This window comes from Coloeus monedula (assembly GCF_965178545.1).
Source record: "Coloeus monedula genome assembly, chromosome: 15".
NCBI classification, from domain to species: Eukaryota; Metazoa; Chordata; class Aves; order Passeriformes; family Corvidae; genus Coloeus; species Coloeus monedula.
In genome coordinates this window covers 1,637,477-1,663,732 of record NC_138795.1, presented here as the reverse complement: position 1 = coordinate 1,663,732, position 26,256 = coordinate 1,637,477, and the positions used below count along the sequence as shown (strand labels likewise).

The following is a 26,256-nucleotide window of genomic DNA, read 5'->3' as shown; positions in this document are numbered from 1 at the left end:
TTCCCACTGAGTGACAGAGGAGACCCTTCCAGGGTGCTTCAGGAGGAGGGGCCCCCACGTTCCCCCGCAGCCTCTCTCACATGCTCAGATGTTTGCCTGCTCCAAAATCCATTTGCTCTGTAAATAAACTTGCTTCCCTCACTGCCAGAAAACTCCCCTTGGGCAGCCAATGCTGGGAGGAGTCGCACCAGACCTTTCCCCTCCGTGTTTTAACCTGGACACCGAGGCAAAACCAGGCACGGTCCAAATGCCAGGGCAGGCAGCAGGTGCTGGTGCCAGCCCTGGCTCCCTCGGGTGCTTGGTGCCGCCTGGGGTTTCGTGGCTGGAAGCCAGGTCCAAGTGGGGCAGGTGCCAGATCCTTTCTGTGGTTAAATGGAGATTTTTAGCTCGGTTCCTGGAGCTCCCATCACCCTGTGTGCTCTCAGACTTCCATTCATTTCCGTGCTGTTCTTCTCGTCCTGCGTGGTGCAGGGAGCAGGGTCTGGATTGCCTTGGCAGTGCTTTGGCATGTGCAGCTTTCCCGGAGGGATGTCCCCAAGTGCTTCAGGGCCATGTGGTGGGGACAGGGTGAGGACCAGGTGTGAGGCTGGCCCTGTGTGCTGCTGTCCCAAGTCTCCAGTGCTGATCCCCAGGCCTCCTGGCTAAGCTGGATGTCACTTTTAGGGCACCAAGGGCAGGAATTGCCTCTAGGAGCCCCAGCAGCCCGGCTGGCTGTGCTGTGCCCAGAGCATCTGCTCTCTGGAGAGACAAGGCTCTTCCCATGCAGGTCCTGCTGTTCCCAGCGCTGGGACACCGGAGGGGGCTTGCTGGCAAGTGCGGGGCTGTTCACAGTGGCCAGTGCCAGGCTGTGCAGGGCGATTGGGTGAGGAGGTGCCCGGCACACCCTGCCAGTGCCACGTCCTCGCTCCCGGAGCTGTGTGGGAAGCGGGGCTGGGGCTGCGGTGGGAGCACTGGCTGCCCGCACGGGGGGATGCTGCTGCCTTTGCTGCCCGCACCTCTGGCCTCACGCCGTTTCTCTCCTTTCCTGTGCACAGTATGAGGTGTCTGGCGAGGAGCACCTCTACTCCGACTTCCCCGAGATCGATCTGTCCCAGCTGGACGCCGGTGACCTGGACTCTGCCGGCTGCTTCAGCGAGCTGCAGTGGGGCGGGGAGCACTCGGAGACCGACTCCAGCCAGTACAGCACCGACGACTCCGAGCTCTTCCAGGTACCCCCATCCCCCGAGGATGGAGGCAGGGGGAGAAGGAGGGTAGGAGGAGGGAACACACGCAACTATTAATATCTCCTCCCCAGCTGATTAGTGCTCCATTAATTGGTGCACCGGCTCTAAATGGGGCAAGCGGAGTAGGGCTAACGAGGAGCTGGAGGAGGAGCAGAGGAGGCTGCTGAGCCAGCCCTCCTGAGCTGGATTATTCACAGGGAGCTGCAGCCGGGGTGCAGCGTGTCCTGTTCCATTCCTGGAATGCCAGGGCGGCAGTGCGGGGGTCCCAGCACTGGAAAAATTCCCTTCCCGGGAGCAGGAAGCAGCCCCTTCCTTTGGCTTCCCAGCTCTGGCAGCCCCCTCTGTGTGGGGCTGGGGTCCCTTTGGCAGAGGGGCTGGTTCCTGTCCTCGGCTCTGGGCTGGGATGGATCCATGGCTGGGCCAGCACGGTGAAACGCTGGGGCAGGGGATGCTCCTGGGCACAGGCAGGGCTGCTCCATGTCCCTCTGCTCCTGTCTCTGTTTCATCTGCTGCCTGTGAGGACAGGCAGGGCTGTGGGCACGGCACAGGCACGTTGGAGGCAGGGAGATGCAGAGGGGACTGGGCACAGAGCAGACTGGACACAGAGCAGGCTGGGCAGCCTCCTCACCTTGCCCAAAGCTCATGCCATGCCCTGGATGTGCCCATCCTTGGGGCTGGAGTCTCTGTGCGCTCCTGAGCAGCACCCAGGCCTTTACCCCCTCGGATGCAGAGGCTGTGACCCACTGGTACCAGCTAATCACCAACCCTGGCTTACGTTTTGGGAGGAAGAGGATTTCTATTTAAACAAGGAGATAAAAAAGAGCCTCAATATTTTCTAACCTGCCTGTAATAACAACCCTCTGGCTTTTATGCTGGGCTGATGCTGTGCTTGAAAATGGTCCAGTCCAGCTGAGGGACCTTCATCACGAGACGCATATTTTCCGTGAACTTCCTGGGGAAAAGATAAACAGAAAAGAAATGCAAAAGCCAGGCCGATGAGGAGCAGTGGAGTATGATGAAATGTATCCCACTGAACTTGTATGCACAGCAATCTCGTGCCAATAACAGGAGGAAAAGAAATGGAGCCAAAAATGGAGCATCCTGCTGCCTTTCCCTGGAGCCTGCTCTAGTAACTGCGAGCAAGGTTAGGGCATGGAACAAAAGATGTTTAATTTTCCAACAAGAGGAGAAAAACACAGGAGGCTGTGTGCAGGCAGCAGTCCTGCCTCTGAGCCTGGCTTTACCCCCGTGCTAATTTTATCGCTGATGGTAGCCTGCTTCCCGTTGGACATGGTTTACATTCAGATTGTGATGGAGGAGGACCAAAAAGAAGGAACTCCTGGCCCTCTCCAGCCATTCCTCAGCTTCTGCATCCTCTTCTGGGCTTCAGCACTGTATTGCCAGACTGGAAGGGAACTCGTGGGGCTGTGTGGGACTGGGAGGGCACTGGGAAGGCTGGATGTGCATCAGCAAAGCCAAAGCCCTGATGAAACGAGGGACCCAAGTCAAGCTGGAGCAGTGGGCAGGGAGGAGGCAGGAGCAGCCCCTGGCCCTGCCTGGCCCAGAGTGAGATGGGCCGTGCACAACAGCTCCCCTGAGCCAGTTTTTGGGTGAACAGCATGAACTGGGGATGCTGATGGGAGACTGGGGAGTGACTGCGGCTGTGCTCTGGACAGGGTCCCTCACAGAGCACTGGGTGCACCAGCTCTAAGTGTGAGGACTGAGAGCCCTGGGGAGCTGGAGGCGCCTGTGTTTGGGGGCTTTTAGTGAACACAAAACTCAGCGTGGTTGTTGCCACAAGCTGTGGCATCTGGCCAGTGGTGCAGCCTGGGCTGAGCTTCCCCTGTGCCGTTGTCCACTGGGCAGTCCTGGCTGAGCTCACAGCTCTTGCACTTGCAGCCCAGTGTCAGGAGAATTTGGGCCAGGAGCCTTTTCATCACAGATCCTGTATCTGCTGCCGTTTGCCTCATGGTGGGGTGAGGGACTGTTGGGAGAGAAGATGCTCTGATTCATTCTTGTCCTGCTGGGGTGCAGGTGGACAGACCGATCCTCCTTTTCTGGGTCTCTCCTCACCCCATCCTGGTGCTGTGCTGGGGAAAAGCTCTCACTGTGGGGTCACTGGGAACCGTGGGAGCTGCTGTGGCTCTGCTGGTCCCTCTTGAACATCCTGGGGACCCTCTGCCCAACCTAACACCCCCTTTCTTCTCTGCCTGCTCCTTTCAGATAATAGACAGCGAGAACGAAGCGCTGCTGGCAGCCCTCACGGAGACTTTGGATGATATACAGGGAGATGACATGGGCCTCGCTGCCTTCCGAACTATGGAAGAGGGGGACACGCTCAACCCTGCCACCACCTCACCTGCCCCCTCCCCCAAACCCACCGCCCCGGTCACGGGGGGGCCGCCCCCGGCCCCCGAGTGTGATGAGCTGTCTCTAGTAAGAACCCACTTCCTACTGTTTAAGGTGGATTTGGATGAGCCCCAGATAAGCCGGCTGCATGGGTATGATAGGAAGCCAAGGTCTGAATTTTTTCATTCTAGGCTTAAAACTCTCTTTAACCGTCAATACCAAAGCATATACTTGTATTGTATACGTATACATGTTCTGCATCATTGCTGTCACCTCCATCACCATCCTCACGGGAACAAGCTGTGTGTATACAAATCTATCTATGGATGGGGTGGGGGCGGGTGGCAGAGGGCTGGGGGCTGCTTTGGCAGCACCCACACCTGCTTTTAACCCGATGTGCAGGTGTGGGGCTGCCCGGGGCTCTCCCTGGCTCATCCCGGCCCTGTGCCCACGGGCAGTGGTGGTTGTTCCCCCGGCTCTGCCCTGGCTGAGCTCCCTGCTGTCACAAGAGGGGCTTGCCTGAGTGTCAGCCCCTGCCCTCGGCTTTCAGTGGGAGGGTTTCACCCTCCCTGTGCCTTCCACCAAACCCCCTCAGGGACTGTGTGGCCTCCAGTCCCTCCAGATTTGGTGGCTGGAGCATCCCTCTTGGTCCCCTGCAATATTGGCGCTCCAGCCCCGCTCCCCTTCCTGGCCAGGATTAACTGGCAGCGTTTCCTGCCATCCCCAGCAGGTTCCTTGGGACAGGACACCCAGCCTGCTCCCTCCTGCGGCTCACAGTCCCCCCCCCGAGCCCCCCAGCCCGGTCCCGGGGTGTCCCCAAAAAGCCAGCAAAGGGGAGGAGTGACATCCAGTGGTGACAGCGTGCATTTCCACCGCCCACGCCCCGCAGGGGTATATATCACACATGACCTGTATGTGTATATATAGGATGTATACGTTGCAGGGGCGGGGGGGAAAGGGTGCTGGGCGCTTCCCCCAACAGGAGCCTCACTCCTAAAGCTGCGGGTGTCCCGGCTGGCATTTCCTGGCAGACCCTGACCCGGGCACCCCATTTCTATCGCTCCCTAACCCCCCAGGGCTCCGGGCAGCACGGGAGCCCCAGATCTGTCTCTCCTGCAGTCCCCGGTGCCTACGCAGTCGTCTTGCTGTTGAGCTGTTGTTGCCTCCGGTTGTTAGCGCCACACGGGCAGAATCTCAAATGTTGTTGCTGGGTGTGGGGCTTGGGCTTTTTTCCCCTCCCCGTGACCAAAATTGGGGTTGAGTAGAAGGAAAATGTTATGCTGACCCAGCTGTCAGAAGTGGTGGCACTGCGGGTGACCCGGGGAAAACCCCGCTCCCAGCGCCCGTGGGCTTGACACAGAGCATTGGGGAGATCCTCGACAGATCCCACAGGGATTTGCATCAGCAAAACGCCTTGAAAGCTCGTTAATGAGTCCAGGCCCTCTCTGGGTGTTTTGGCTAAATGAGCCTTGCACGGGGACCGAGCGAGCTGTCCAAACCCATCACTCACACCAGTGAAAAGCCTCTGTCACCTCAGGGCAGCAGTGATGGAGTGAGAGGCTGGGATGCCACGGCAGCTCCTGTGTGTCTGACACGGGTGGGGTTGCCCCTGGGAAGTAAATTCCCTCCTGTCCTCACTGCCCTGACCTGCCCGGGGGTCCCTGGGCTGAATGCTGTGGGGACAGGGCTGCACACAGCCAGGCACCTGCCCCACAGCCACGAAGAGGCAGGAAATACTAACCCTAACCCTCTCTGCCTGGTATTTTGTGCCCCATTTTTGGGTCGGATGCTCGGTGATGGATGTGCTCACACGTGAGCCAAGGGGCTGTGGCCCCCCGGGCGTTTTCTCCTGCCCTCGCTGCGATGCCGACTCCTTTTCTTGCCCCTTCTCTTTGCAGCTGAAGAAGCTGCTCCTCTCTCCGTCGCCTCTGAGCTGTGAGCGGGACGGGAGCGCCCGGCGCCCGGGGACCCCAAAGTGCCGGCCCACACGGCCCTGCACAAAGGTACTTCCTCGAGCCCGTGCAGCACCCACCTCCTGGGAGCTGTCCCAAAGGATGGGTTGGGGAGTGTGGGCAGCCTCTGGGCTGGGCAAGGGGTCAGGAACAGGCAGGGACTGTCACCTGTGGTGCTCCCATCCCTGTCTGCTGCAGTCTGGGCTCTGCAGAACTTCAGACTTTGTGCTGAGTTAAGAAATACCTTGATCTCACTTGAACCCTGAGTTAAGAAATACCTTGATCTCACTTGAACCCAGAGGGGGTTTGGCCTCTCCCGACTTCCCTGAGCGCCCATTGGGAAAGCCCCGAGTGCTCCCTGGTCACCCCCTCACCCCCCTCCCTGGTGACTCTCAGCCCAAGCCAAGGCCTTTGGCCAGGAGTCCCTGCCTGTCACACTGCAGAGCCCACCCCAACACTTCAGCTGATCTGAAACCCAGCAGAGGGTGCCGTCCAAGATTTTCCTACTTTGCTAATGGTCATTGTGCGGTGCATTAGGCCGGGCAAATTAGATTGGCTGGGAAGAGCAGCAGATCCCTCCCGGGGAGAAGGAGCATCACTGCAGGCAGGAGGGGCAGCACTCGGGCCATGGAGCTGACCCCAGGGAGGTCGGGGTGCCGGGACTGGGGGGCGGAGGGGGTGTTTGGGTGTGGGATGGCTCTGCCAGCCTCCCCGCAGGGCTCAGGGCTGATTTTCTCCTGTGTCCTCTCGGAAGGTGGAGGGTCCCCGGGACAGGAGGGCGAGCGTCCCGCAGGCACAGAGCCGCAGCTGCACCGAGCTGCACCGGCACCTCACCTCCAGCACCTCCTGCTCCCAGACCAAAGCCCCCCAGGCACCCGAGGAGTGCCCCGGCAGCGGCCACCACCCGTCCCCGGGCGACTGCGCCCACCACGAGGACGACAGTGACTCCAGCGAGGACTCGCTGAGCTCCGGCGACTCGGTGGCCGCGCTGTCCTCGGCGGAGGATGGCACAGGCAGCCAGTTCTCGTGCGAGGGCGAGCTGCACTCGGTGGTGGAGCTGATCCGCTACATGCACACCTACTGCCTGCCCCCTCGCAAGCTGCCCGCCCGCGACCCCGCCGACACCAAGCCCCAGCCCTGCAGCAGCCCCTTCAAGAGAGCCAAACCGGACTGTGCCCCCGCGCCGGGCAGCGCCCAGAGCCGGCCGGGCTGCGCCTGGCAGGCGGCCAGCGGCTGCAAGAAGCCCGGAGCATCCTTCTCCATCCTGAAGGAGCTGCTGGCGCGGGACCTGCTGTGCGATGTGAGCAAGCCATACCGCCTGGGCAAGCCCGTGTACGCGGCCCTGGCACGGCCGCCCGGCTCCTGCTCGCCCGTGCCGCCCGAGGGGGACGATGCCAGCGGGACTTGCACACCCAGAGCGAAAGCGGCCGCGGAGAAGGGTGAGCCCCGGCAGAGCTCCGGGGCCGAGGCGGAGGCGCCGCAGGAGCTGGGTGGCCTTGAGGTCGATGCCGGGAAGCAGGAGGGCAGCCCGGGCGCGGGGAAGGCGGCCCGCAAGCAGGACAGCGCTGTTTACGCCGTGCGCCGGTCCAAGAGACTCAACCCCGAGCTCGGGCACTGGCTCTCGTTCCTTGACGAGTCCCCCCCCGAGTCCTGCGTGCCCCTGGGCTGCAGGGAGCCCGCTCCGTGCCCAGTGCTGGAGGGCTTCTCTGCCGAAGAGCCGGCGGCCGAAGTGGAGGTGGGGGGCGCAGCCCCATCGGCGGAGCCCCAGCCCCTCTGCCTGGGCTCGCTGGGGGATGGCGAGGTGGGCACTGAGAGCCGGCGCTGTGCCCTCCTGGAGCAAACAGGTGAGGGGGGCCGGGTGCTGGGCACTCAGCTGGCAGGAGAGCTGTGAGCAGCCCCTGTGCTGCCTGGCTGTGGGGCCCCATGCATGGGGAGCTGGGGTCTGTTTTTTTTGGGGTGCTTTTTCAATCCATGGGTATCTTCTGCCTCAGTTTCCCTGTCCTTATAATGAGGTGAAGGAGTTGGTGTGGCCATAACCCAGCAGGGACCAGGTCCCATCCCTCCAGGTCCTTCCCCATGGGTTCACCCTGAGCCTGAGCTCCGGGGTTCAGCTGCAGTGGTGCCCCAAAACCACAGCAAGGGGCAGGTGCAGGAATGGCTCAGCCCTGGCAGCGTGAGCCATCCCTCTCAGGTGGGCAAAGCCCTCAGTGGGCACTGCAGGGATACAGCTGCACTGGTAACCTGCTTCTCTCCTGCCTTTCAGAAACCCCCAGGTGTCTCACGCTGTCCTTGGCACAAACGTAAGTTCAGATGGGGCTGAAGGAACCAATCTGGGGCTGGAAAGTGCCTGGGGTTGTGTGGCTGGGCAGAGCCTCTGCAGGCAGCACAGGGAGCTGTGCTTGCAGGGCAGAGTGAGCTGCTGCACTGCTGGGCATGGGGCTGTGGGGAGCCACAGGGTGCAAGGAGCTGGGAGAGTCCCCAGGGCAGGCGATTTTGTGTGTGCTCTGGAGCTGCTCACCCCACTGCTCTTGTGGGGTTACTCTGTCAGGCACCAGCCAAAGTGGGAGGGTTCACTTGTGGGCAATGTTTTCTCAGCTTTCTTTTGGGTTTTGGGGCTGTGGTTCACCTGAACACTTCCTCTCTCCTGATTTTCTGCTCTTCTCCAGTGACCCAACCTTTGGGAAGAGAAACTTTGAGCCCATGCTGACTGTGGAGCTGTGTGGGACAGCAGGTAGAACAGGCTTTGAATTTTTTAGTTTTGCAAAAATCTCCTCTAGGAGGGGGCTCATTTACCATAAATTCAGCCTGGAGTCATCAGTTCCAGCCCACCCAGCCAAGGTGGGGCACCTTCATCCCCTTCACACTGCAAACACGGGTGCTGCCACATCCGAGCACCATGAGCAGCTCAGGGGAGTGTGTTTGGGGTGGGAGGAGCTGTTCAGGGGGGCCCTGCATGAGCCAGGAGGGAAGGGAGAGTCCTCTGGTCCCTGCTGGCATCAAGGCATCCTTCTTGTTCCCCCAAGTGCCGCTGGATGAGGCCGTGGGGGCCGAGGGTGCAGCCCAGGACTGGGGTGGGACAGGGCATGACGGAGAGGGCAGAGCTGACTCCTGTCCTTTCTTTGGGGGGTGCAGGTCTCACACCCCCCACCACTCCTCCGTATAAACCCGCCGAGGAGGACCTGTACAAGCCAGACATCCCCCAGGAGCCAGGCAAGGAGGATGGGATGGCCCCCAGCCCCGGGGGCGCCGGGGACGCGGCAGCCTCACGGAAAGCCCCCAGGAAGCACCCGGAGAGGACGGAGCTGTTCGCCCACCTGAGCCGGGCGGGCGGGCGCCCGCTCCCCGAGCAGCAGGGCTTGCTCAAGCGGCCCTTCTCCCGCTCCTTCGGGGACCACGACTACTGCCAGGTGCTGAAACCCGAGGCCGCCCTGCAGAGGAAGGTGCTCAAGTCGTGGGAGCCCCCGAGCCAGGTGGAGACGGAGCACAAGAGGAGGGTCCCGGCCGCCCACTACCAGGGACTGGAGCTCGGCAAGGACACGGGCACTGAGATGCTGTGGAAGGACGGCGTTAAGCAGCTGAGAGATCAGGAGATCAGAGCCAGCTTAACAAAGCACTTCGGCTTTCTGGACAGTGCCCTCGATGACGAGGACATGGTCTTCTGCAAGACCCCTGAGTATGACACCGTCTTTGAGGACAGCTGCAGTGAGAGCGGCTCCCCCGTGGAGGAGGAGGATGAGGAGGAGGAAGAGGAGGAGGAAGAGGAGGAGCATGGCAACACCAAGCTGTGCCTGCGGAGAAACCCTCTTTCCAGGACCAGTTTGCATTACTGCTCCCGGAGCAGGTCCAGCTCGGGCTCCTCGTGCTGCCGGTCGCGGTCACCTGCCAGCAGACGCACCTTCAGGTACGGGGGGCATGGGGATGTTGGGACTGGTTTTGCCCCCTGAATTTTTGCCATGGTGCAGGGCAAAGCCCCAGTGCTCTCTGCTCTGCTGGCCCAAGTAGTAAAGATGCTAATTAATGAAAAAAAAACCTATGAAAATAATTGGTGCTGCATCAGCCACTGCTGCAAACATCAGCCATGGCCTGAGGAAGCAGCAGCAGAGCAAAGCAGCCAGAGGGTTCCATGGGTGACAGGGCATGGGCAGGGACCTGAGTTGGGCATGGGAAGGGGTGAGTGCTGGCTGGGAACACCCTGGCATCTGAGAAAAAACCCCAGAGTCCATCCCAGTGCTTCCAGACCCCAGTCTGTCCTTGGCTGTCAGTGCCCCCGAGTGCCCACCTGCTGCTGTGTGAGTGTCTCAGCTTCTCACTGGTGTTTGAAGCTTTCCCCAGCAGGTCCCCCAGACCCAGGCTGACCTCCTGTCCCTCCCTTGCAGGTGTGAGAACGGCGAGCAGTGTCAGGGCGGGAGCGGGCACCGGGGCCAGCTGGAGAAGAGGCGGGAAAAGGCCATCGTAAGTGAGCGGGGACCCCGCGGGGACAAAGCAGCCCCAGCCCTCAGCTCATCTCCTGCTCCAAAAAGCAGCAGTGGAGCCCATTAGCCCTGGCTTCAGCGTGCCTTGGTGCAAGGCCAGTGTTAAACAAGGACATGGGGGTGGAGGGGAGAGGAAAACCCAACGAGCAGCGGAAGCCGCCAGCAATTGGCAACACACGGAGTCCTTGGCACGGGGATGCCCAGAGCATCCTACGCTGGTGCCTCAGTGCACTTGGCACTGGCAGTTTGTGGGGTGAACTGGGGAATCCCTGAAGCTGCTCAGCTGTCACAGATGTGGCCCTGCTGCATCCTCATGCACCAGGAACTCGTGGACACAGACTGGGAGCTGGGAGAGGAGTGGGCACGTGTGCACACACACACTCACACACTCACACATGCTGCTTTGGCACTTTTTCCTGCAATGCAATTGGATTTTGCCCCTAGCAATTCTTGGGAATACATCCCAGAAAAAGCTGAAAGAGCTGCAAGAATGCAGGAGAATTTTAAAAGAGAAGAAGGGGGTGGTGGCTGGTTGTGGCTGTCCTGAGGGGGATGCTGTGACCTGGCTGGAGCAGAGACAGCCAGATCCTGGAGATGTCAGGCTGTGTCCATGGCAGTGTTTCCCAGTGCTGGCTTGCAGGGGCTCCTCCACAGCCCATCAGCAGCACGGAGGTGCAGGGTCCAAGCCTGAAAGCTTTTGGTTGCTTTGGCAGGGGGAAGGCCGGGTGGTGTACATCAGAAACCTCTCCAGCAGCATGAGCTCCAGCGAGCTGAAGAAACGCTTCGAGGTGTTTGGTGAAATCGTGGAGTGTCAGGTCCTGTCCAGGACTAACAGGTGAGTGGGCAGTGAGCTGTGGTCCAGGGCTCCAGCAGCTGCACGCAGCCCCTCTCCCCAGGCCCCACCAGCATTGCCAGGAGGTGCCCCATCAACCCCCTGGGTAGCTGAGCCCACGCTCTTGGTGCTTTTGTCGAGGAGATTCAGTGTGTCCAGAGATCCAAAGGCATCTGTGGGATGGAGGAGTGGAAGAATGATGGGCCAGGGGTGCAGTGCTGCATCACAAGGGCTGTGGGGCTCATCACATCTTGAATTCTTTCTCTGGTTGCTCAGGGGGGAGAAGTACGGCTTCATCACGTACCGGTATTCCGAGCATGCCGCCTTATCGCTGAAGAACGGCCCCTCGCTAAGGAAGAGGAACGAGCCCTCCTTCCAGCTCAGCTCTGGTGGCCTGGGGCGCTTCTTCTGGACCAGATACGCTGACCTGGGTGAGAAAGCAGCAGCTGCTTTGTCTCTTCTATCAGCACAGAGCTGTTACAGCACACTGCACCGCTGAGCCCTGCTCACGCAGGGATCCCAAATGCCTTCAGAGCCTGCAGGAAAAGCCCCCTGGCTTTCCTATGGCCTATGGAGCTGCTCATGGCTCAGACAGGTGGATTGGGAAACTGGGGAGAAGAAAAAAACTGGTGTGAGGCCTTAGGGTGTTTTGGCTGCAAAATGTAGCATCGCAGCCCCAGGGCAGCTGGGTCTCAGCTGAGCGCAGCCCATCCTGCCTCTGCTGAGTTTCTGCACGGTGCTGGAGGCTTTCCAGCAGAAAACTCCCTTTCCAGGCATTAGAGAAGGCAGTCAGCAACATCTCATTAGCCCAGGAGGTGATGTGGGTGGTTTGCTGCTCTGCAGGACAGATTAACCACGCTGCACATGCACTCTGGAGCCAAAGTGGCAGTGCTGAAATGTGCTGTGGTCGCATTAATCCTTTCAGTGCTTCAGCAAGGTCTCGGGGACTGTGTCACCAGGGTGCAGGGCTGCAGCCTGAGCTGAGGGCCAGGAGCCAAACCCTCTGCTAGTCCTGCATGAGAAATATGTCCCAGGCTTTGCTCAGCTCTCCTCGCTTCAGGTGTTTCACCAACACTGCATGTTTATTTCTGTACCCTCTGCAGGGGCTGAAGGGTTCTGGATCCCACTTGATGAGTGAAAGACTGAGGTCCAGAAAATAAAGCCCCAAGTCTTGACTGACCTCCAGATGCCCAGTCTGATACAAGTACTCCCTGATTTTTTAGCACCTTGCAGTGCCTGCTCTGCTTAGAGCAACCATCCCTTGACTTTGACTGTGGGCACAAATGTCCATTGTTCATCAAAATAAATCTCAGAGCCTCCCATTTTGGGCACAGAGAAATTAGGAAGCAGATGGCAGCCCATGAGGAAGATGTTGACCGTGCAGTGCTGTAGGGAGTGGGGCCAGAGCTGCCCCCCTGCCTAAGAGAAGCCCCCTCAGTGCTCCTTACCTGATTTCTGCAGAGCCACCAGTCACCCCCTTCCTGCACAGCCCTGCTCGTTCCTAAAATCCTGCTCGTCCTGATACAGGATGAGGAGTCCCCAGGCAAAGGTGAAATGTAACCACGCCATTCAAAAACATACACCCAAAATGTTAAGCTGCTGTGAGATTAAGCAGCCTCAGTTCTGCTGTGTGCTCAATCCCCTGGGCTTTCCAGGGGGACTCCTGGCACAGGGCTGGCAGTGGAGCAGGCCAGCTCTGCCACCGGCACAGCTCCCGTGGGATGGCCCTGTGTCAGCCCCTCCAAATTCAGCTACACCCAGCAGATGTTTTCACCCCTGGCAGTGAATGTCAGCGGTGTGTGACCTGCCCAGCTGGGCCTGGCTGCAGCAGCCCCTCTGCCCCAGCTCTTTTCAGTGTCCCCAGTGCTGTCACCATCACCGCTGTGTCCAGCCTGGCTGTGTGCAGTAGCAGGGTAGTGAGCAGTGCCCTGCTGTGCCTCAGTTTCCCTCCCCACAAGGCAGAGAGGATGCTGATCCTCCCCTCCCTGACCCAGCTGCCTTCTGTCCCTGCCATCCCCAGATTGCAGCACAGACGAGTCCTCCCCGGCTTCGGTGAAAAGCAAGTACGAGACCATGGATTTCGACAGCTTGCTGCAGGAGGCCCAGCTCAGCCTGCATCGGTGACAGCCTTAACCTTGGAGGAATACCTCAATACCTCAGTCAAGGCACTTCCAATATGTTTACGTTTTCAAAGAAATTATTCAGTCTATGGCAAGCGAGAGAGCGAGAGAGAGCGAGAGCACGCCCGCGAGAGAGAGACTGCTGTCCCCTGATCGATGTTTACATTGAACAAAGCTGCTTCTGTCTGTGAGTCCCCATGGTGTTGATGTCTCACTGCCACACGTTAGTCCCCCCTCTGCTTCTGACTGGTTGTTTTAGGGTGAGCCTAGGAGCCCCCCAGCCCTTCTTCCCCCTCCTGGCCCTCCCCGTGCTCCCGCCGTGGAGTTGCAGCTGTGTTCACCATAACATTTTTTTGTCCGTAGTGTGTGATGATGAAATTGTTCATTGTGAATAGAATCAGGATTATAAACTAATTTTTAATAGAAGAAGAGAAGAAAAAAAAAAGTATATACTTAAAAAAAAAATGTATTTATGGCTCAGATGTACTGTAATTCAGATTTATTGTACCGCTTCCTTGATTTTTAACTATGCACTGTAATGAGGCACTTGCCACTCAGCAAATGGGGGGTCAGAGCAGTCATGGAGCTGACATTCCCCTGCCTCCCCTGCTGGCAAACCGGGGTGCTCGGTGCTTGCCCCGGGGTCACCCACTTTGCTGTCAAAGCCATTCTTTGTGCTGGCGTGGCCCGAGCCCCCCAGCATCACCCCCATGCTGAGCTGGGTCCTGGTGGGTGATGGAGCCAGGGCCAGGCAGCTGTGCAGGCTGCAGAGGGTGGGAGAGGGATGCACTGCCTGCAGCCAGCGCTGCTGCAGCCTCCGCTGCCTTTGGAGCAAGGAGAGAGGGGCTGGGGGGCTGCAGCCTGATCCGGTGGGTCCTGCTGGCACAGCCTGGGGGATGGATGTCTCCGGTCCGTGTGGAGGAGCTGGCTCCTCTCCAGCTCCTCTGGTGGCTGGAAGACTGGCCAGGCCCTGTGGCTTGATCCACACTCGCTTCCACACCCTGCAAAGCAAACGGAGCAAGAAGAGCTGTCTGTGCTCCCCACTGGGCAGCCAGCCCAAAATGCAGCCCCAGATCCAGCCCAAAGTCCAGCCCCAAATCCAGAGAGGCAGGGGGGCACAGCACCCACGCTGAACACCCACCCATCCAGCACCCTGCCCCGTAGCTGATAAGCCATACACGTCCCAGCACCCACCCGCACCCCGGATCCGTCCCGTGCTCGCCAGCGCCCCGGGGCACAGCTCTGCCTCTGGCCAAGGGCCCTCGGGGCTGGATTTAAGGGATGCTCAAGCATAGAATTTGCTTGTGGACTTGCCCTCCATGTGTGGGTGAGGTGGGATGGGGACACAGCCCTGCACCAGCCGCAGCAAAGCCCACCACCAGCCGGCCAGAGGCACTGCTTCCCGAGGGAGCGGGAATCTCGCTGCTCCTCAAGCCATTGCCACCGCCTCCTTTTACTTTTGAGCCCCAGAGACCACTAGGGATTCAGCCATCCTCTGTAGATAGAATATTATAGCCTTAACTCTGCCAATAGATAGATTAGAGTCTCCTGGGGTCTCCCCTCCACATGACTTGCGGGTTTATCCCCGGTTCCCTGGGTATGTTCCGTCCTGCAGGGAGAGTGACCAAAGCCTCGGAAATGGCACGAGATGCGATGCCAAGAGCCAGAGCCCTGCCAGGATGCCCCTGGCCCGGGGGCCCGGAGTGTAGCTGGGCTCTGGCAGGAGCAGGAATGCCGGCAGCGCCGACACCAGCACAGTTCCCTGGCTATTCCCCTCGGGAGAGCCGCGGTTCTGACAACACCCGGCAGCGCCAGGGCCCGGAGGCCCCGGCGGGGTCCCCACCCCGCCGCCGGTGACGATCACTGCCAGGGAACAGTCCTTGTGCCATTTCAGCCTCAGCAGTGGAATCGGGCGTCTCTCCCAGCCCAAAACCCCCCCGGTTCTCATCCCACCTTAGCGAACACGAGCAGCTCTGGCCGAGACTGAGCATCTGCTATTGGCAATTGCCTCATTGTAGCTTTGCCTTTTTCTGTCCTAGTATTTCCTCACGATGATGATGTTTACATGTGATTGCTATAGAGCTTATGTAGAATGTATATAGCGACACATTTAGGGTGGGTAGTACTGTCCTGTGCTGTGCTGATGTTTTTCAGAAAACGATCAATCCAAAAAAAAAAAAAAAAGACAAAAAAAAAAAAGAAAGAAAAACAAAAAGAAAAGCAAAGTAAGTGGAATTCTTCCATCTCCCACTCAGCCAGGGGCACCCATGGCTGGGCCCCGCTGGGGATGCATCAAGGGTGGTGGAGCAGAAGGGTTAGTGCAGAGCTGGGGGGGCTCCAGCCCACTCCTGGGGATCACTCAGTCGCTTCCCAAGCACTGGTTTTGGCGTGCCCAGGTATAAAATTTCCCAGTGTTTCCCTGTGGCTGGGTGCCCTGGGTCGGCCCCAGCCCAGCTGCTGGGTCCCAAGGCCAGTGCTGGGGAAGGGGAGGGCTGGTCCTGCACAAGAGCTCATCAGTACTGCAGCCCTAGGGTAGGAAGAGATGCAATAAGTGGTCTTTGTGGTGCCTGAAGCCTATAAGTGGGGTTGGGTTTTCTTTTTTTGGTTTGGGTTTTTACTTTTTTTTCCATTCAATGAGGATGGTTTGGTTTTCCTCCTCCCCAAAAACTCTTTCTTTTCTGGGACTTATGCACTATGCTTAGAGCCCCTTGGCCTGTGTGCTGCCTGCCCTGGGCACTTCCCCCACCTTTTAGGACTGGGTGAAAAAGAAATTTCCACTTGAATTTTTTTTTTCTAATTTTTGTGGGGTTTTTTTACTCTAAAGGTGTCTTTAGCTCACAGTGATTGAGTTGGCAGGGAGGTGAGTCGGGCACAGGGGCAGGTGAGAGCTCCCTCTTGAGCTGCCCATGGTTTGGATGCTGACAGGGAAATGGGGCAGGAGCAAAGCAATGCCCAGGCACTGCTGCCAGGGAAGCCAGAGGTGCCCAGAGCTTTGCAGGAGCTGCCAGGGACTGGGAATCCCCCCCTTTTCCAAGGATTGCCTTTACACCCCACCCAGCCTGTGGCATTGCCGTGGGTGCCCCTCAAAAAGGGACCCCTCACACCCCAGCCCTCTGCGAGGCTGTGGGATGGGCAGGAGAAACTGGGAGCAAAAGGGTTTATTCTGGTAGGCAATAAGTCAGGAGGAGATTTATTTTTTTAAAACTGTGTAAGTCTAGAACGTCCCCCAGCCGTTTCCTGCAGGTGCTGTGGGGAAATGCTGAATGTGAAGAGTTTCTGATAAAATGCCCCTTTGCTTGTTTTGCACAGGTTTGCCCCAGAAAAACTCGTTGTTCAGGGGGGCAGCAGGTTTCTGGCTGGAATCCAGCGTGTCCCTGAGGCTCCGCAGGGAGGAGCAAACGTTTCTGAGTGTGTGGGCTGAATGCAGAGGACAATCCCAGGTTTTAGGTTTTAGGTTTTAGGTTGGATGCTGCCCCAAAGCAAAGGTTTCTCCCAATTCCTCAGCGCAGCTGCCTGCACATGTTTCAGGAAGCAGCAGCTCAGTCACCATGTTACAGTCCTGAGTGTCTGATCCCAGCTCTGGGCTATGCAAGTGAGTTTTGCAACTGCAGATCAACACGGTTTCCTCCTTTTTTTGGGGGATTTTTTTTCTTCTGGACGTCTGCTGAGTCCTGAGGTACATCGGTCTTAGAGCTGAACCCGACACCCTTTCTGTTCCAAGTCCATCCCTGACAATCTCAAGCAATATCGAGCCAAATGCAGCCTTGGGGTTTCATTTTGGGGTTTCATTCCTCTTCCCTCACCCTCCCCGGGGCCAGGGGCGGCAGCAGGATTTGGGGAGGGAGTGTGTGAGTGCATGTGAGAAAGAGAGAGAACGGTTCAATTGATGCATTTCTTGAGAAAGGTGTAAGAATTTCACCTAAAAAGGGGCACATTTGCTTTGTTATTTATAAAAAAAAAAGCTAAATTCTGTCTTTTTCTTTTTTTTTTTTAAGTGAAAGGACACTGCTCATAATTATTAGGGGCCAATTCTGCCTCCCTTGCTCATGCTGAGTAAGTACTACTTAACTCTGCAATTTTCTACTTGCAGTGTAAGTAAAAGCAGCGGAATTGATCCCTCTATGATTAAGAATCAAGTTTTTAGTATGTTTTTTTTTTTAATTGGCAGCAGTTTTTTTATATTTCACTTAATTTTTTCCCCCAGTTCCATTCTGTTGTGTCCTTATTTATGTAATATACTTTAACCTTAAGAGATGGCATGGATTCTTATGCCTTTCCTTTATTATTATTATTGTTATTATTTTTAAAAAACAAAAGAGATTTATTTCTAGTGTGATTTAACTGTCTACCTTCTAAAATGAGAGAACGTTTTCTTGTATTTTTACATTGTCAGATTCTATAGTTTCATAGATAATTTAACCAAATCGCTCAATGTATTCTCTATATCTATCCAGTGGGTATAAAAGTTCTATTTTAAATTGTGTAAATACTTCAGAACTGGCTTCTTTTTCCAGACTCCCCTGCCGTGGAGTTTCTTGTTTACATCAAAAAGACTGTAGAATCTCTACGCTCATGTACTGTAAATAGTGAAGTGATCTGCCTATAAATAAACGATAACATATATACTATAAAGTGGAAAGAAAAAAAAAAGGAACACATTTATGCTGCTATGCTTTAGTTTTTAGTGCCAGTCTGCTCGGGGATGAGGTGCTTTGCTCTGCTGAAGGTGCTCTCCTGTGTCTGCGTGGCTGGCAGCGGGGCTGTGCCAGGGCCAAGGGGGTGGCAGAGCCTCCCAGCTGCCAGGGATGCAGCTCCTGCCTGGGAATATCCCTGTGTGTTGCTATTTTAAGTGTGGCTTCTTCCAGTTTAACTCATGCAGGAAAAAACTGGGCTCTGCACTCTGGACTTCGAGTAGTGCTGCTGCCACAGGACCCCTCGCCAAAGAAACTCCCCAGATGGAGTGGGTGAAAAATGAAGCAGGGCACGCCCCTCGAATTTTCTGGAGTGGAGCAAGAGAGCAGGAAAAAATGTGGAAAAGACTGCAGGTGGTGATGCAGCAGCCATGCAGCGCAGGATGGCACCTGGAGAGCCCCTGGAAGCAGGGCAGCAGGCCCTGGGAGCCAAACTGCTGTCCTAGGCTGTGGAGGGAATGTTTGGAAGGCCTGGGCAGGGCCACCACGGTCACAGCTCGGGAGCCCCACGCCAGCCATGGCCCTGTGAGGGCTCACCGGGCCAGAGAGGTTGCACTGATTTTATGCAGAACGTGGATCAGTGATGCTGCCGGGCTGGAGGATCCCAGCAGCCTGAAAGAAGCTGTGCCAGCTGCTGGTTTTTGCTGATTTGTGGCGATTTAGGCAGCAGCTCTACACCTGCCTGTCTCCAGCACATCTGTGGGAGCCCAGTGTGGGTCCCTCAGCCCAGCCACAACCAGCCTTCCACCCCAAACCCAGCCCCTCATCCCTGCCACTGCTGCACCCTGAGTGCAGAGCTGATGGGAAGCCCGTTCCCTTCTGCTTTCCAAAACCAGCAGGCTTCAAGGCCACCAAGGAGGAATGTTTTCCTGAGATACATCAGGAACAGCGATGCCAACAGTGCCAGGACAGATGAAAACATGAACTTGGAGGGGGGAAATGTGGGAATGCAGCCGGGACAGCCAGTGATGGGGTGCCCGGGGTGGGCACATGTGGAGCAGAGACACAGGAGTGGGCTCCCAGGTGGGAGAGGGGCACACGAAGGAAGGGTCTGCGGGGAGGGACAGAGCCAGAACCGAGGTTTGTCCTCCCAGCCCGACCTGTGCCTCCCAACACTGCATTCCCAGGCAGCCTCCTGGAAAATAAAGCACTGATACTGTTGCTGAATACAGTTGTTTACCGAGGATAATTCCTGAAAGCAGACCTTGAGTCTGAAGCGAGCTGTTGGTGAATGTTGACATCAGTTCAGCAGCTCCGTTGGTCCCAGCAATTACTTCCAACCATCTGGGAAAAATCCCAGCTGGACTGTTTTTATTTTGGCATAACTTTGTGATAAAACAACTCCTTTTCACACAGGCAGGCGCTGGTTTTGGAGTAGCTCATGTGGCTGCTGGAGAGGAGGGAGGCAGTGTTCTTTATCTCCTGGACTGGGCACAGTGTGCCTCGTGGGAGGGGAAAATCACTCAGTCAGGAGCTTTTGTGAGGGGGGACGGCTTTGATCACTGCCCTGGCCTGGGCTGGCTGGCACCTGGCAGTGTGGGCAGTGTGGGCAGCACACCCCAGGCTCCAGCTCCTTACCAGTGTGGAATGCCCACTGTTTGGACTTTGTTTCACTGCCTGCTGAGCTGTCCTGGGCTGCTCTCTGGAGTTTCAGCTCCCACCTGTGCCCTGAGCAGTGGCACCTGACACCAAATCCTGCCCTGGGCTCTGCTGGCACAGGAGCTCCCTTCAAGTAACACGTGCATTTGCCCACTCCCAGCATTTATCAGTCCCAGGTTGTTGTCCAGGTCCATCCAGGTGTCTTTGCAAGAGGAACAGGTTTGGTTCCTTTGCTCTCTGGCTGCTGGTCCAGCTCTCCCAGTCTCCCTGCCCACAAGGACTCTTCCCAGCTTTCCTTCCTGCCTCATTTCCTGACCCCTGCAGCCCCATCAAAGCAGGGCTGGACCTTCTGCCATGTTCCCCTTGAAGTGTCCAAGCTCTCAGCTTCAAGCTGCTGCATGGAGTTTGTCCTGTTGCCACTGAAAATGGGGAATTAAACTCTCTAACACTGTAATTTCAATATTACAAAGTGCCATTACTTTATTTCAGCATGGGGAGGATAACTCCCTATTACACACACCACACCTTGCTAACAGACCAGCTTAAATCTATGTAACTTTTACATATTTAATGCATTTCCCAAAACTCATACCTATATGCTAAACACTCCCTGAATTTTCTGCATATTTAAATCACTCCTCAGAGCTCATTTTCGTTGGAGCAGAGTTCTTTTGAGGGTCTGGGGTGGTCGTTTGGGGAACATCCCATTCCTCAAATTATTCTTTTTTGGTCACAGGCCTCCAAAAACGTTTCTTCTCTTTGAATGCATCCCTGAGACGCGGCCTGGCCAGGATATCCCTTCTTATCAGCATTGCTCAGGCTCACAGCCTTTAAGGCTGAGTTAACCACTCGCACACAGAACAATGCAAAGTCGGCTAAAGCGAAAGGAATTCCCGAGACTTAAACACGACTTGGTACAATTTTATTCTCAACACCGAGACGGCCGCGGCCCCTGCCCACGTGGCAACGAGAGGCAGGAAGCGGGAGAGAGGCGAGGGATGACCCTCCCTTGCAAGGGGGAGGAGGCAGCGCCTTTTAACGGGGCGAGGGTTGTTTTTGTCACTGCCGCTTTTTGTTTTGTTCCCTTCCTTCCGGGCCTCCGGCTTCCCCCGCAGCCGCAGCGCCATGGCCGGGGCAGAGGCCGGGGCAGAGGCCGGGGCAGAGGCCGGGGCAGAGGCAGTGGCCGGGCTGAGGGAAGAGCTGACCTGTCCCATCTGCCTGGACATTTACAGGGACCCCGCGTCCCTGGGCTGCAGCCACAGCTTCTGCACGGAGTGCATCAGGCAGGCGCTCCGGTGCCAGCAGAGCGCTGCCCGGTGCCCGCTCTGCCATTCCCCCGCCGGGGAGCTACAGCCCAACTTCCACCTCCGCAACATAGTGCAGAAGTTTATGGATGTTCCTGCGCACCGGCAGGAGGAGAAGCGGGAAGCGCAATGCAAGGGGAAGGGGGAAAGCTCGGGCCAGCCAGAGGAGGTGATCCTGTGCGATTCCTGCCTCCAGGAGCCGCAGCCAGCAGTGAAGACGTGCCTGAGCTGCGAGGCTTCCCTGTGCCAAGCCCATCTGAGCAAGCACAACGCTAAGAAGGTCCAGAAGAGCCACGTGCTGGTGGAGCCCTGCGGTGCCCAGGTTTTGGCTGAGAGGAGGTGCCCCAAGCACGGCAAACTGCTGGAGTGCTTCTGTGAGACGGACTGGGACTGCATCTGCATCCTGTGCTCCGTCCTCTCCCACAAGAACCACAGAATCATCAGCTTGGAGGAGGCTTTTGACCAAGCTCAGGTAAAAGGCTGCAGGGACAGTGAGACAGGCGTGGGTTGCACCAGGAAAACCCCAGAGAGCTGCCCATGGCACAGGGCTGGAACAGCTCCCGAGTTTCAGAACTGCAAACGCAGGGTGGGGGCTAAATTGCAATCCTGGGCTTTTATTCTTAGTTTTGTCCCGGTTTCTCTAGGGGTTTGGCCCTTGAGATATAAAACTTTGTTTTTTCCCCATCCTGAAGGAAGAGTTTGGCCAAACTGGTGGGGCTGACTGCTCGTGGCTATGGTTTTAATCCTTGGTGCACTTCCAAGCTGAAGATGAGCCTGAGCTGCACTTAGGCAAAGACAATTAATGACAGAGTAACAGAAGGAAAGCTGCCAACAGGGAAAATGGCTTTATATGTGGCTATTGCACATGAATAGTTTTCAGCTTCAATTTGTCTTTTTTGTGCTTGTAATTGTGGCATTCGTTCAGGGATAAAACCTTCCAGTAAATCTTTATCTACTGATTTGTCCTGGGAGTGTCACCGAAACTGCGGGGAAAACAGAAACCCTCCAACAACATTTTTAATGTTAGCGAGTCAAGGCGTTACTTTATTATCTGGCCAGGATGTCGTTCTGGCCAGGATGTACCAAAGAAACCATCTCATCCACACATAGCCCGGGTGTGCAGAGAGAATCATTCCATAACACAGGACATTTACTAGATTTTTCAGATCTTTTATACAATCAAAACTCATAGAAACTAACTGGGTCAGTGTTCATTGGTCCCAAGTTGTGTAGTTCTTAGTATTTGGTCTCCTATTGGATCCGGATTTCTTCGCTTGATTTTTTTATCAGTCTTTTCCGGAGGAGATGTCTCCAACTCTGCCAGAGGCACAGTCTGGGGTAGATGTTGGTAGATGGCTGTTGATGTTCTGTTGATGTTCTGTTGATGTTACCCTTTGGGGCTACTCCCCAGTCTGTGGAAATGCTGAGCCCACCTAAAGAAACAATGCCCTGGAAAGGCTTCAGTTCCCTTCCCCGGGGCAAAGGTGAACAAACCTGGCTAAAGTCACATATATAAAATTTTTAAACTGGTATGTTTTCCAACAAGAGCATACAATGAGTAAACCTTCTGCAAGTCTCGCTCGACCCATGTCTATAAGCTGATCTCATGCATTATGCCAGTCCTATCCTGATATCTCCTTCTGGTTATATTTGTAGCTATCTTCTCCTGGAACTCTGGAAGCCCTGAGAAACCACGAAGCTGCGTTGGATAATGTCATAGCAAATCTGCTGAAACAGAAGGAGGGTCTGAAGGTTTGTTTCAAGGTCCCATATCACCTCAGGGATGGTTGCATGCTGGTAACTGAGGAGATAAAGTTTTATTTTACCCTTCCCCAGATCAGGGATTCTGAAGCTTTTTTAGTTCCTGGGTGGTTTCTCATGTATTTTTGAGGTTTTTTTCTTTGGGGAACTTTCTTATCAGTCTGGGAGGTACATTCTTAATTAAGCTTGGAAGTCTGTGCCTCCTGATGAGTGGCTGATGTGTGGCTTTTTTTTATTTTTCCAACCTTCAACTTTTAGTTACTTCTCTTATCCCAGATCAAAGCCAGATTTTTTTCTGAGTGAGAGCTCATGTGGAAAATGTTCCTTACAATTTTGAAATTGTTTTCTTAATAGACTGAAGAGAGCCTGCGGAGGGGACGGCTGGAGAGCCTGCTCATGGAGATGCATCTGCAGCTAGAGAAGAAAAAAGGAGAGGTCCTGAAAGTTCTCAGGGAATACGAGGAGCAACAACTTTCTCGGATTCAGGCAGAGATGAATAATCACAAAAGGGAGAAGGATTTGGCCAGCCATGATGTTCGTCAGCTGGAGGCTCTGAGAAATCAGAAGGACATACTTCTTTTCACCAAGGTATCTATCAGCATCTCCCTTCCCAGAGACACACAGCTCCAGGGCTGGCCTGTGCCTGCACTGTGCTAATTCTGCTTTCAAAATGTCTTTACAGGCTTTTGCAACAATTAAAGCCAGGTAAGCTCTTCCTCAGTTTTAATATCTTTATTGATGGTCTGGACATGGGGATGGAGTGCACTCTCAGTAAGTTCACAGCACTAAGTTGGGCTTAGTGTGGATGTGCTGGAGGGCAGGAAGCTCTGCAGAGGGATCAGGACAGGCTGGATCCATGGGCCAAGGCCAGCAGTGTGAGGTTCAGTGAGGCAAAGTGCCAGGTCCTGCACTGTGGTCACAACAGTCTCGTGTAGTTCCAGGCTGGGGGAACAGTGACTGGAAAGCTGCCTGGTGGGAAGGAACCTGGGATTGCTGTTCAACATTGGCTGAACATGAGCCCAGGTGTGTCCAGGTGGGCAAGAAGGCCAGTGGTACCTGGCCTGTCTCAGCAGTAGTGTGGCAGCAGGAGCAGCGCAGTGCCTGTCCCCTGTGCTGGGCACTGCTGAGGTCACACCGTGAGTGCTGTGTCCAGTTCTGGGCCCTCAGTGCAAGATGGACATGGAGGGGCTGGAGCGTGTCCAGAGAAAGAAACAGAGCTGGGAAGGGGCTGGAGCCCCAGGAGCGGCTGAGGGAGCTGGAAAGGGGCTCAGGCTGGAGCAAAGGAGGCTCAGGGGGGACCTTGTGGCTCTGCACAAGTCCCTGACAGGAGGGGGCAGCCGGGGTGGGGGTCGGGCTCTGCTCCCAGGGAACAGGGACAGGAGGAGAGGGAACGGCCTCAGGCTGGGCCAGGGCAGGCTCAGGGTGGGCAGCAGCAGGAATTTCCCCATGGAAAGGGTGCTCAGGCCTTGGCAGGGGCTGCCCAGGGAGGTTTGGAGTGCCCATCCCTGGAGGTGCCCCAGGAAGGTCAAGACGTGGCACTCAGTGCTCTGGGCTGGGGCATGGGGCACAGCTTGGACTCGATGGCCTTGGAGGTCTTTTCCCACCTCAGTGATTCCATGGTTCTGTGATTCTTGCTGCGTGGTTTAGGCAACGCAAGCCACTTCCAGGAATAGATGGTGTGATGGTGCCAAAGCCACCCATTAGTTTGGATAAATCAACAACAACTGGTATTCTGAAGCTTTTCCAGCAATTCCTCCTAAATGTGGAGTTCTCCTTTAAGCCACCACTGCCACCTTTGGGGTACTCCTTTAACAAGCCGCCACCACCACCTTCGCCACCTTCAACGCCACCACCTGCACCTACACCTATGCTCACAGCATCTAGTGGTAAGTGCTCATTTGACTTTGTCAAAAGCGAGATGGAGAAGTCGATAAAACATCTTTAAGAAAGGACTGTAATGAGACACCAAGTACACTGAGTACCTCTAGAAGTGCTAATTCCTTACTCTGTGTGCTTATTTGCACGTGTGTGTGCAGCAAAGGGAGCTTGTCCTGGGATTCAGGGCTTTGGGGCATGCCCTGAATACACCTTGTTAAAGCAGGCTATGGACAAAGAGGCTTGGAAGTCCCAGGAGTTTTCTGGGAGGATTAAGAAAAGATAATAGCAACACCTCTGTGCCATCCCTTTATTTCAAGGGGAAAGTTGAGAACTTGTCACAGCAGCAGCAGGGTGGAGTTTGCTTAGGACATAAATAACCTGCTCTTTCTGTGTAAATACTTCTACTCTTTTGCAATGCTTTGTAAGCTCAGCCTATAGTCCCAGAGCTGTGCACAGTGGGACACTTATCTGACTGAATTGATGAAATTAGGGTTCCCTGGGTGCTGCTCTCTGGATGGTGCTTCAGCCCTTGCTGGCAGCGAGCCTCAGGTCAGGACAGAGGCAGACCCCAAATCTCCACAATTACCTGTTAATCATAATGTGTTTTTTCTCTTTAGGTTTCCACTATAATAATACACAATACCATGGACCTACGTTTGCGTTTGGATCTTCCCCTTTGCTTTCTTTCAAGTAGCCTAATGAAATACAAAGTCAGTGGCAATCATAATGTTAACAATCATAGAAAGGCAGGAAGAGAAAGAGAAAACCCAACCAAAACTAACAATGCACAGCATGCAATTGCTCCCCCATCACCTGCTCTCTGATGTCCAGCCACTGTCCCCAAGCAGCAATTGGTTCCTTCTGGCCATCTCCCCTCAGTTTATATACTGGGCGTGGTGTTCTATGGTGTGGAATGTCCCTTTGGCCAGTTTGGGTCACCTGCCCCAGCTATGCTCCTTCCCAGCTTTTCATGCACCTCCTCACTGGCAGAGCATGAGGCACTGAAAGGTCCTTGGCTCAGGTTAAGCACTGTTTAGCAACAGCCAAACCATCGGTGTGTTCTCAACATTATTCTCTACTGAACCCAAAACTGTACCAGCTGCTGAGAAGAGAATTAATTCTATCCCAGCCCAAACCAGGACAGGACTCCCAATATGCACAGTGCCATCCCAGATGTGCAGGGCAACCAGAGCTGCTGGGAGGAGGACGCCAGCAACGAGAGCTGATGGAAGCTTGGAATTGTGCCTGGCTTGGATGCTGCCTGCAAATGCCTCACAGTTTACCTCTGTGTGTTCCTAGGTCGAAGAAGTGGACAGTGGCTCTCTCACTTTTCATGATGTGTCTGTCAAGGCTGGAGGTCCTGCTAAGAACTTCAGGCTTATACAGACAGGAACCATCCCTTTGAAGTATCCCATCCATGCTGCCATCAGCATGCTGAAGCTCCTGTAGTGCTGTGGGGACAAGGTGTTACTGTGTATTTCCAGGCCTAGGAGTTGTGATCATTGCACGGGGACTATGCTAAACTGGCATATCAGAAATTAGATTGTGGGCTGCTGTGACAGGGGGTATATCACAGCACCCTGCTTCTTACTGCACGAGCTCCACTTTTTTTGTTCTGTTAATCGTAATGGAAATACTATTAAGTTGCTCAGTTTTGTTCAGCTGTATCAAACACTGTGTTGGCTTCACGCTATTAAAGTTGTGTTACTTGCTTGCAAAACTCAATGGCAATTTATTTTATCTGTAAGTTGACAGCACAGCATTAACTGCTACAGAACTAGCCAGCAGCAATGCTGATCTTTGATCTAAAGCAGCAGCTTTTGCCTCTGCCGCCTCTTTCCATCCTGCACATCCAGTGCAGAAGCAAAGCTGCCATGGGAGGTGAGGAGAGAGTGGGGCAGCATTCCCTGCTGGAGACTGAGGGGAACCTTCCCCAAGTGGCTGCCACGGCGTAGGGAAGGGCGGGTCCGGGAGGGAACATTCGTCTGCCCGGCGTGGGACGGGCTCGCAGGGGAGGAGCTTGCAGCCTCGGGGCTGGGTGTCCTGCTGCTGGGTTTAGTTTCGTTTCTGCTCGC

General features: G+C 55.7%; 2 protein-coding genes across 2 annotated transcripts in view; both read left to right on the top strand.

The window, feature by feature from the left end:
• PPARGC1B (PPARG coactivator 1 beta) overlaps nucleotides 1–17,621 on the top strand; it is a 47,623-nt gene extending 30,002 nt beyond the window's left edge. Inside the window, exons 2-12 of the mRNA XM_082291595.1 lie at nucleotides 1,035–1,208; nucleotides 3,447–3,659; nucleotides 5,471–5,575; nucleotides 6,279–7,368; nucleotides 7,788–7,824; nucleotides 8,191–8,255; nucleotides 8,657–9,425; nucleotides 9,901–9,976; nucleotides 10,710–10,831; nucleotides 11,105–11,259; nucleotides 12,849–17,621. Of these exons, the coding sequence (XP_082147721.1) occupies nucleotides 1,035–1,208; nucleotides 3,447–3,659; nucleotides 5,471–5,575; nucleotides 6,279–7,368; nucleotides 7,788–7,824; nucleotides 8,191–8,255; nucleotides 8,657–9,425; nucleotides 9,901–9,976; nucleotides 10,710–10,831; nucleotides 11,105–11,259; nucleotides 12,849–12,952 (2,910 nt within the window). The 3' untranslated portion in view covers nucleotides 12,953–17,621. The remainder of the gene's footprint in view (nucleotides 1–1,034; nucleotides 1,209–3,446; nucleotides 3,660–5,470; nucleotides 5,576–6,278; nucleotides 7,369–7,787; nucleotides 7,825–8,190; nucleotides 8,256–8,656; nucleotides 9,426–9,900; nucleotides 9,977–10,709; nucleotides 10,832–11,104; nucleotides 11,260–12,848) is intronic.
• Nucleotides 17,622–20,363: 2,742 nt separating this feature from the next.
• On the top strand, nucleotides 20,364–25,778 carry LOC309578657 (tripartite motif-containing protein 29-like; the record flags this gene model as incomplete). Its single annotated transcript, XM_082291421.1, has 6 exons — nucleotides 20,364–21,014; nucleotides 22,199–22,294; nucleotides 22,658–22,891; nucleotides 22,986–23,008; nucleotides 23,951–24,189; nucleotides 24,799–25,778. 6 exons carry the CDS (start codon nucleotides 20,364–20,366, stop codon nucleotides 24,873–24,875), a joined length of 1,320 nt encoding a protein of 439 aa, XP_082147547.1. The 3' UTR covers nucleotides 24,876–25,778.
• Nucleotides 25,779–26,256: the final 478 nt, after the last annotated feature.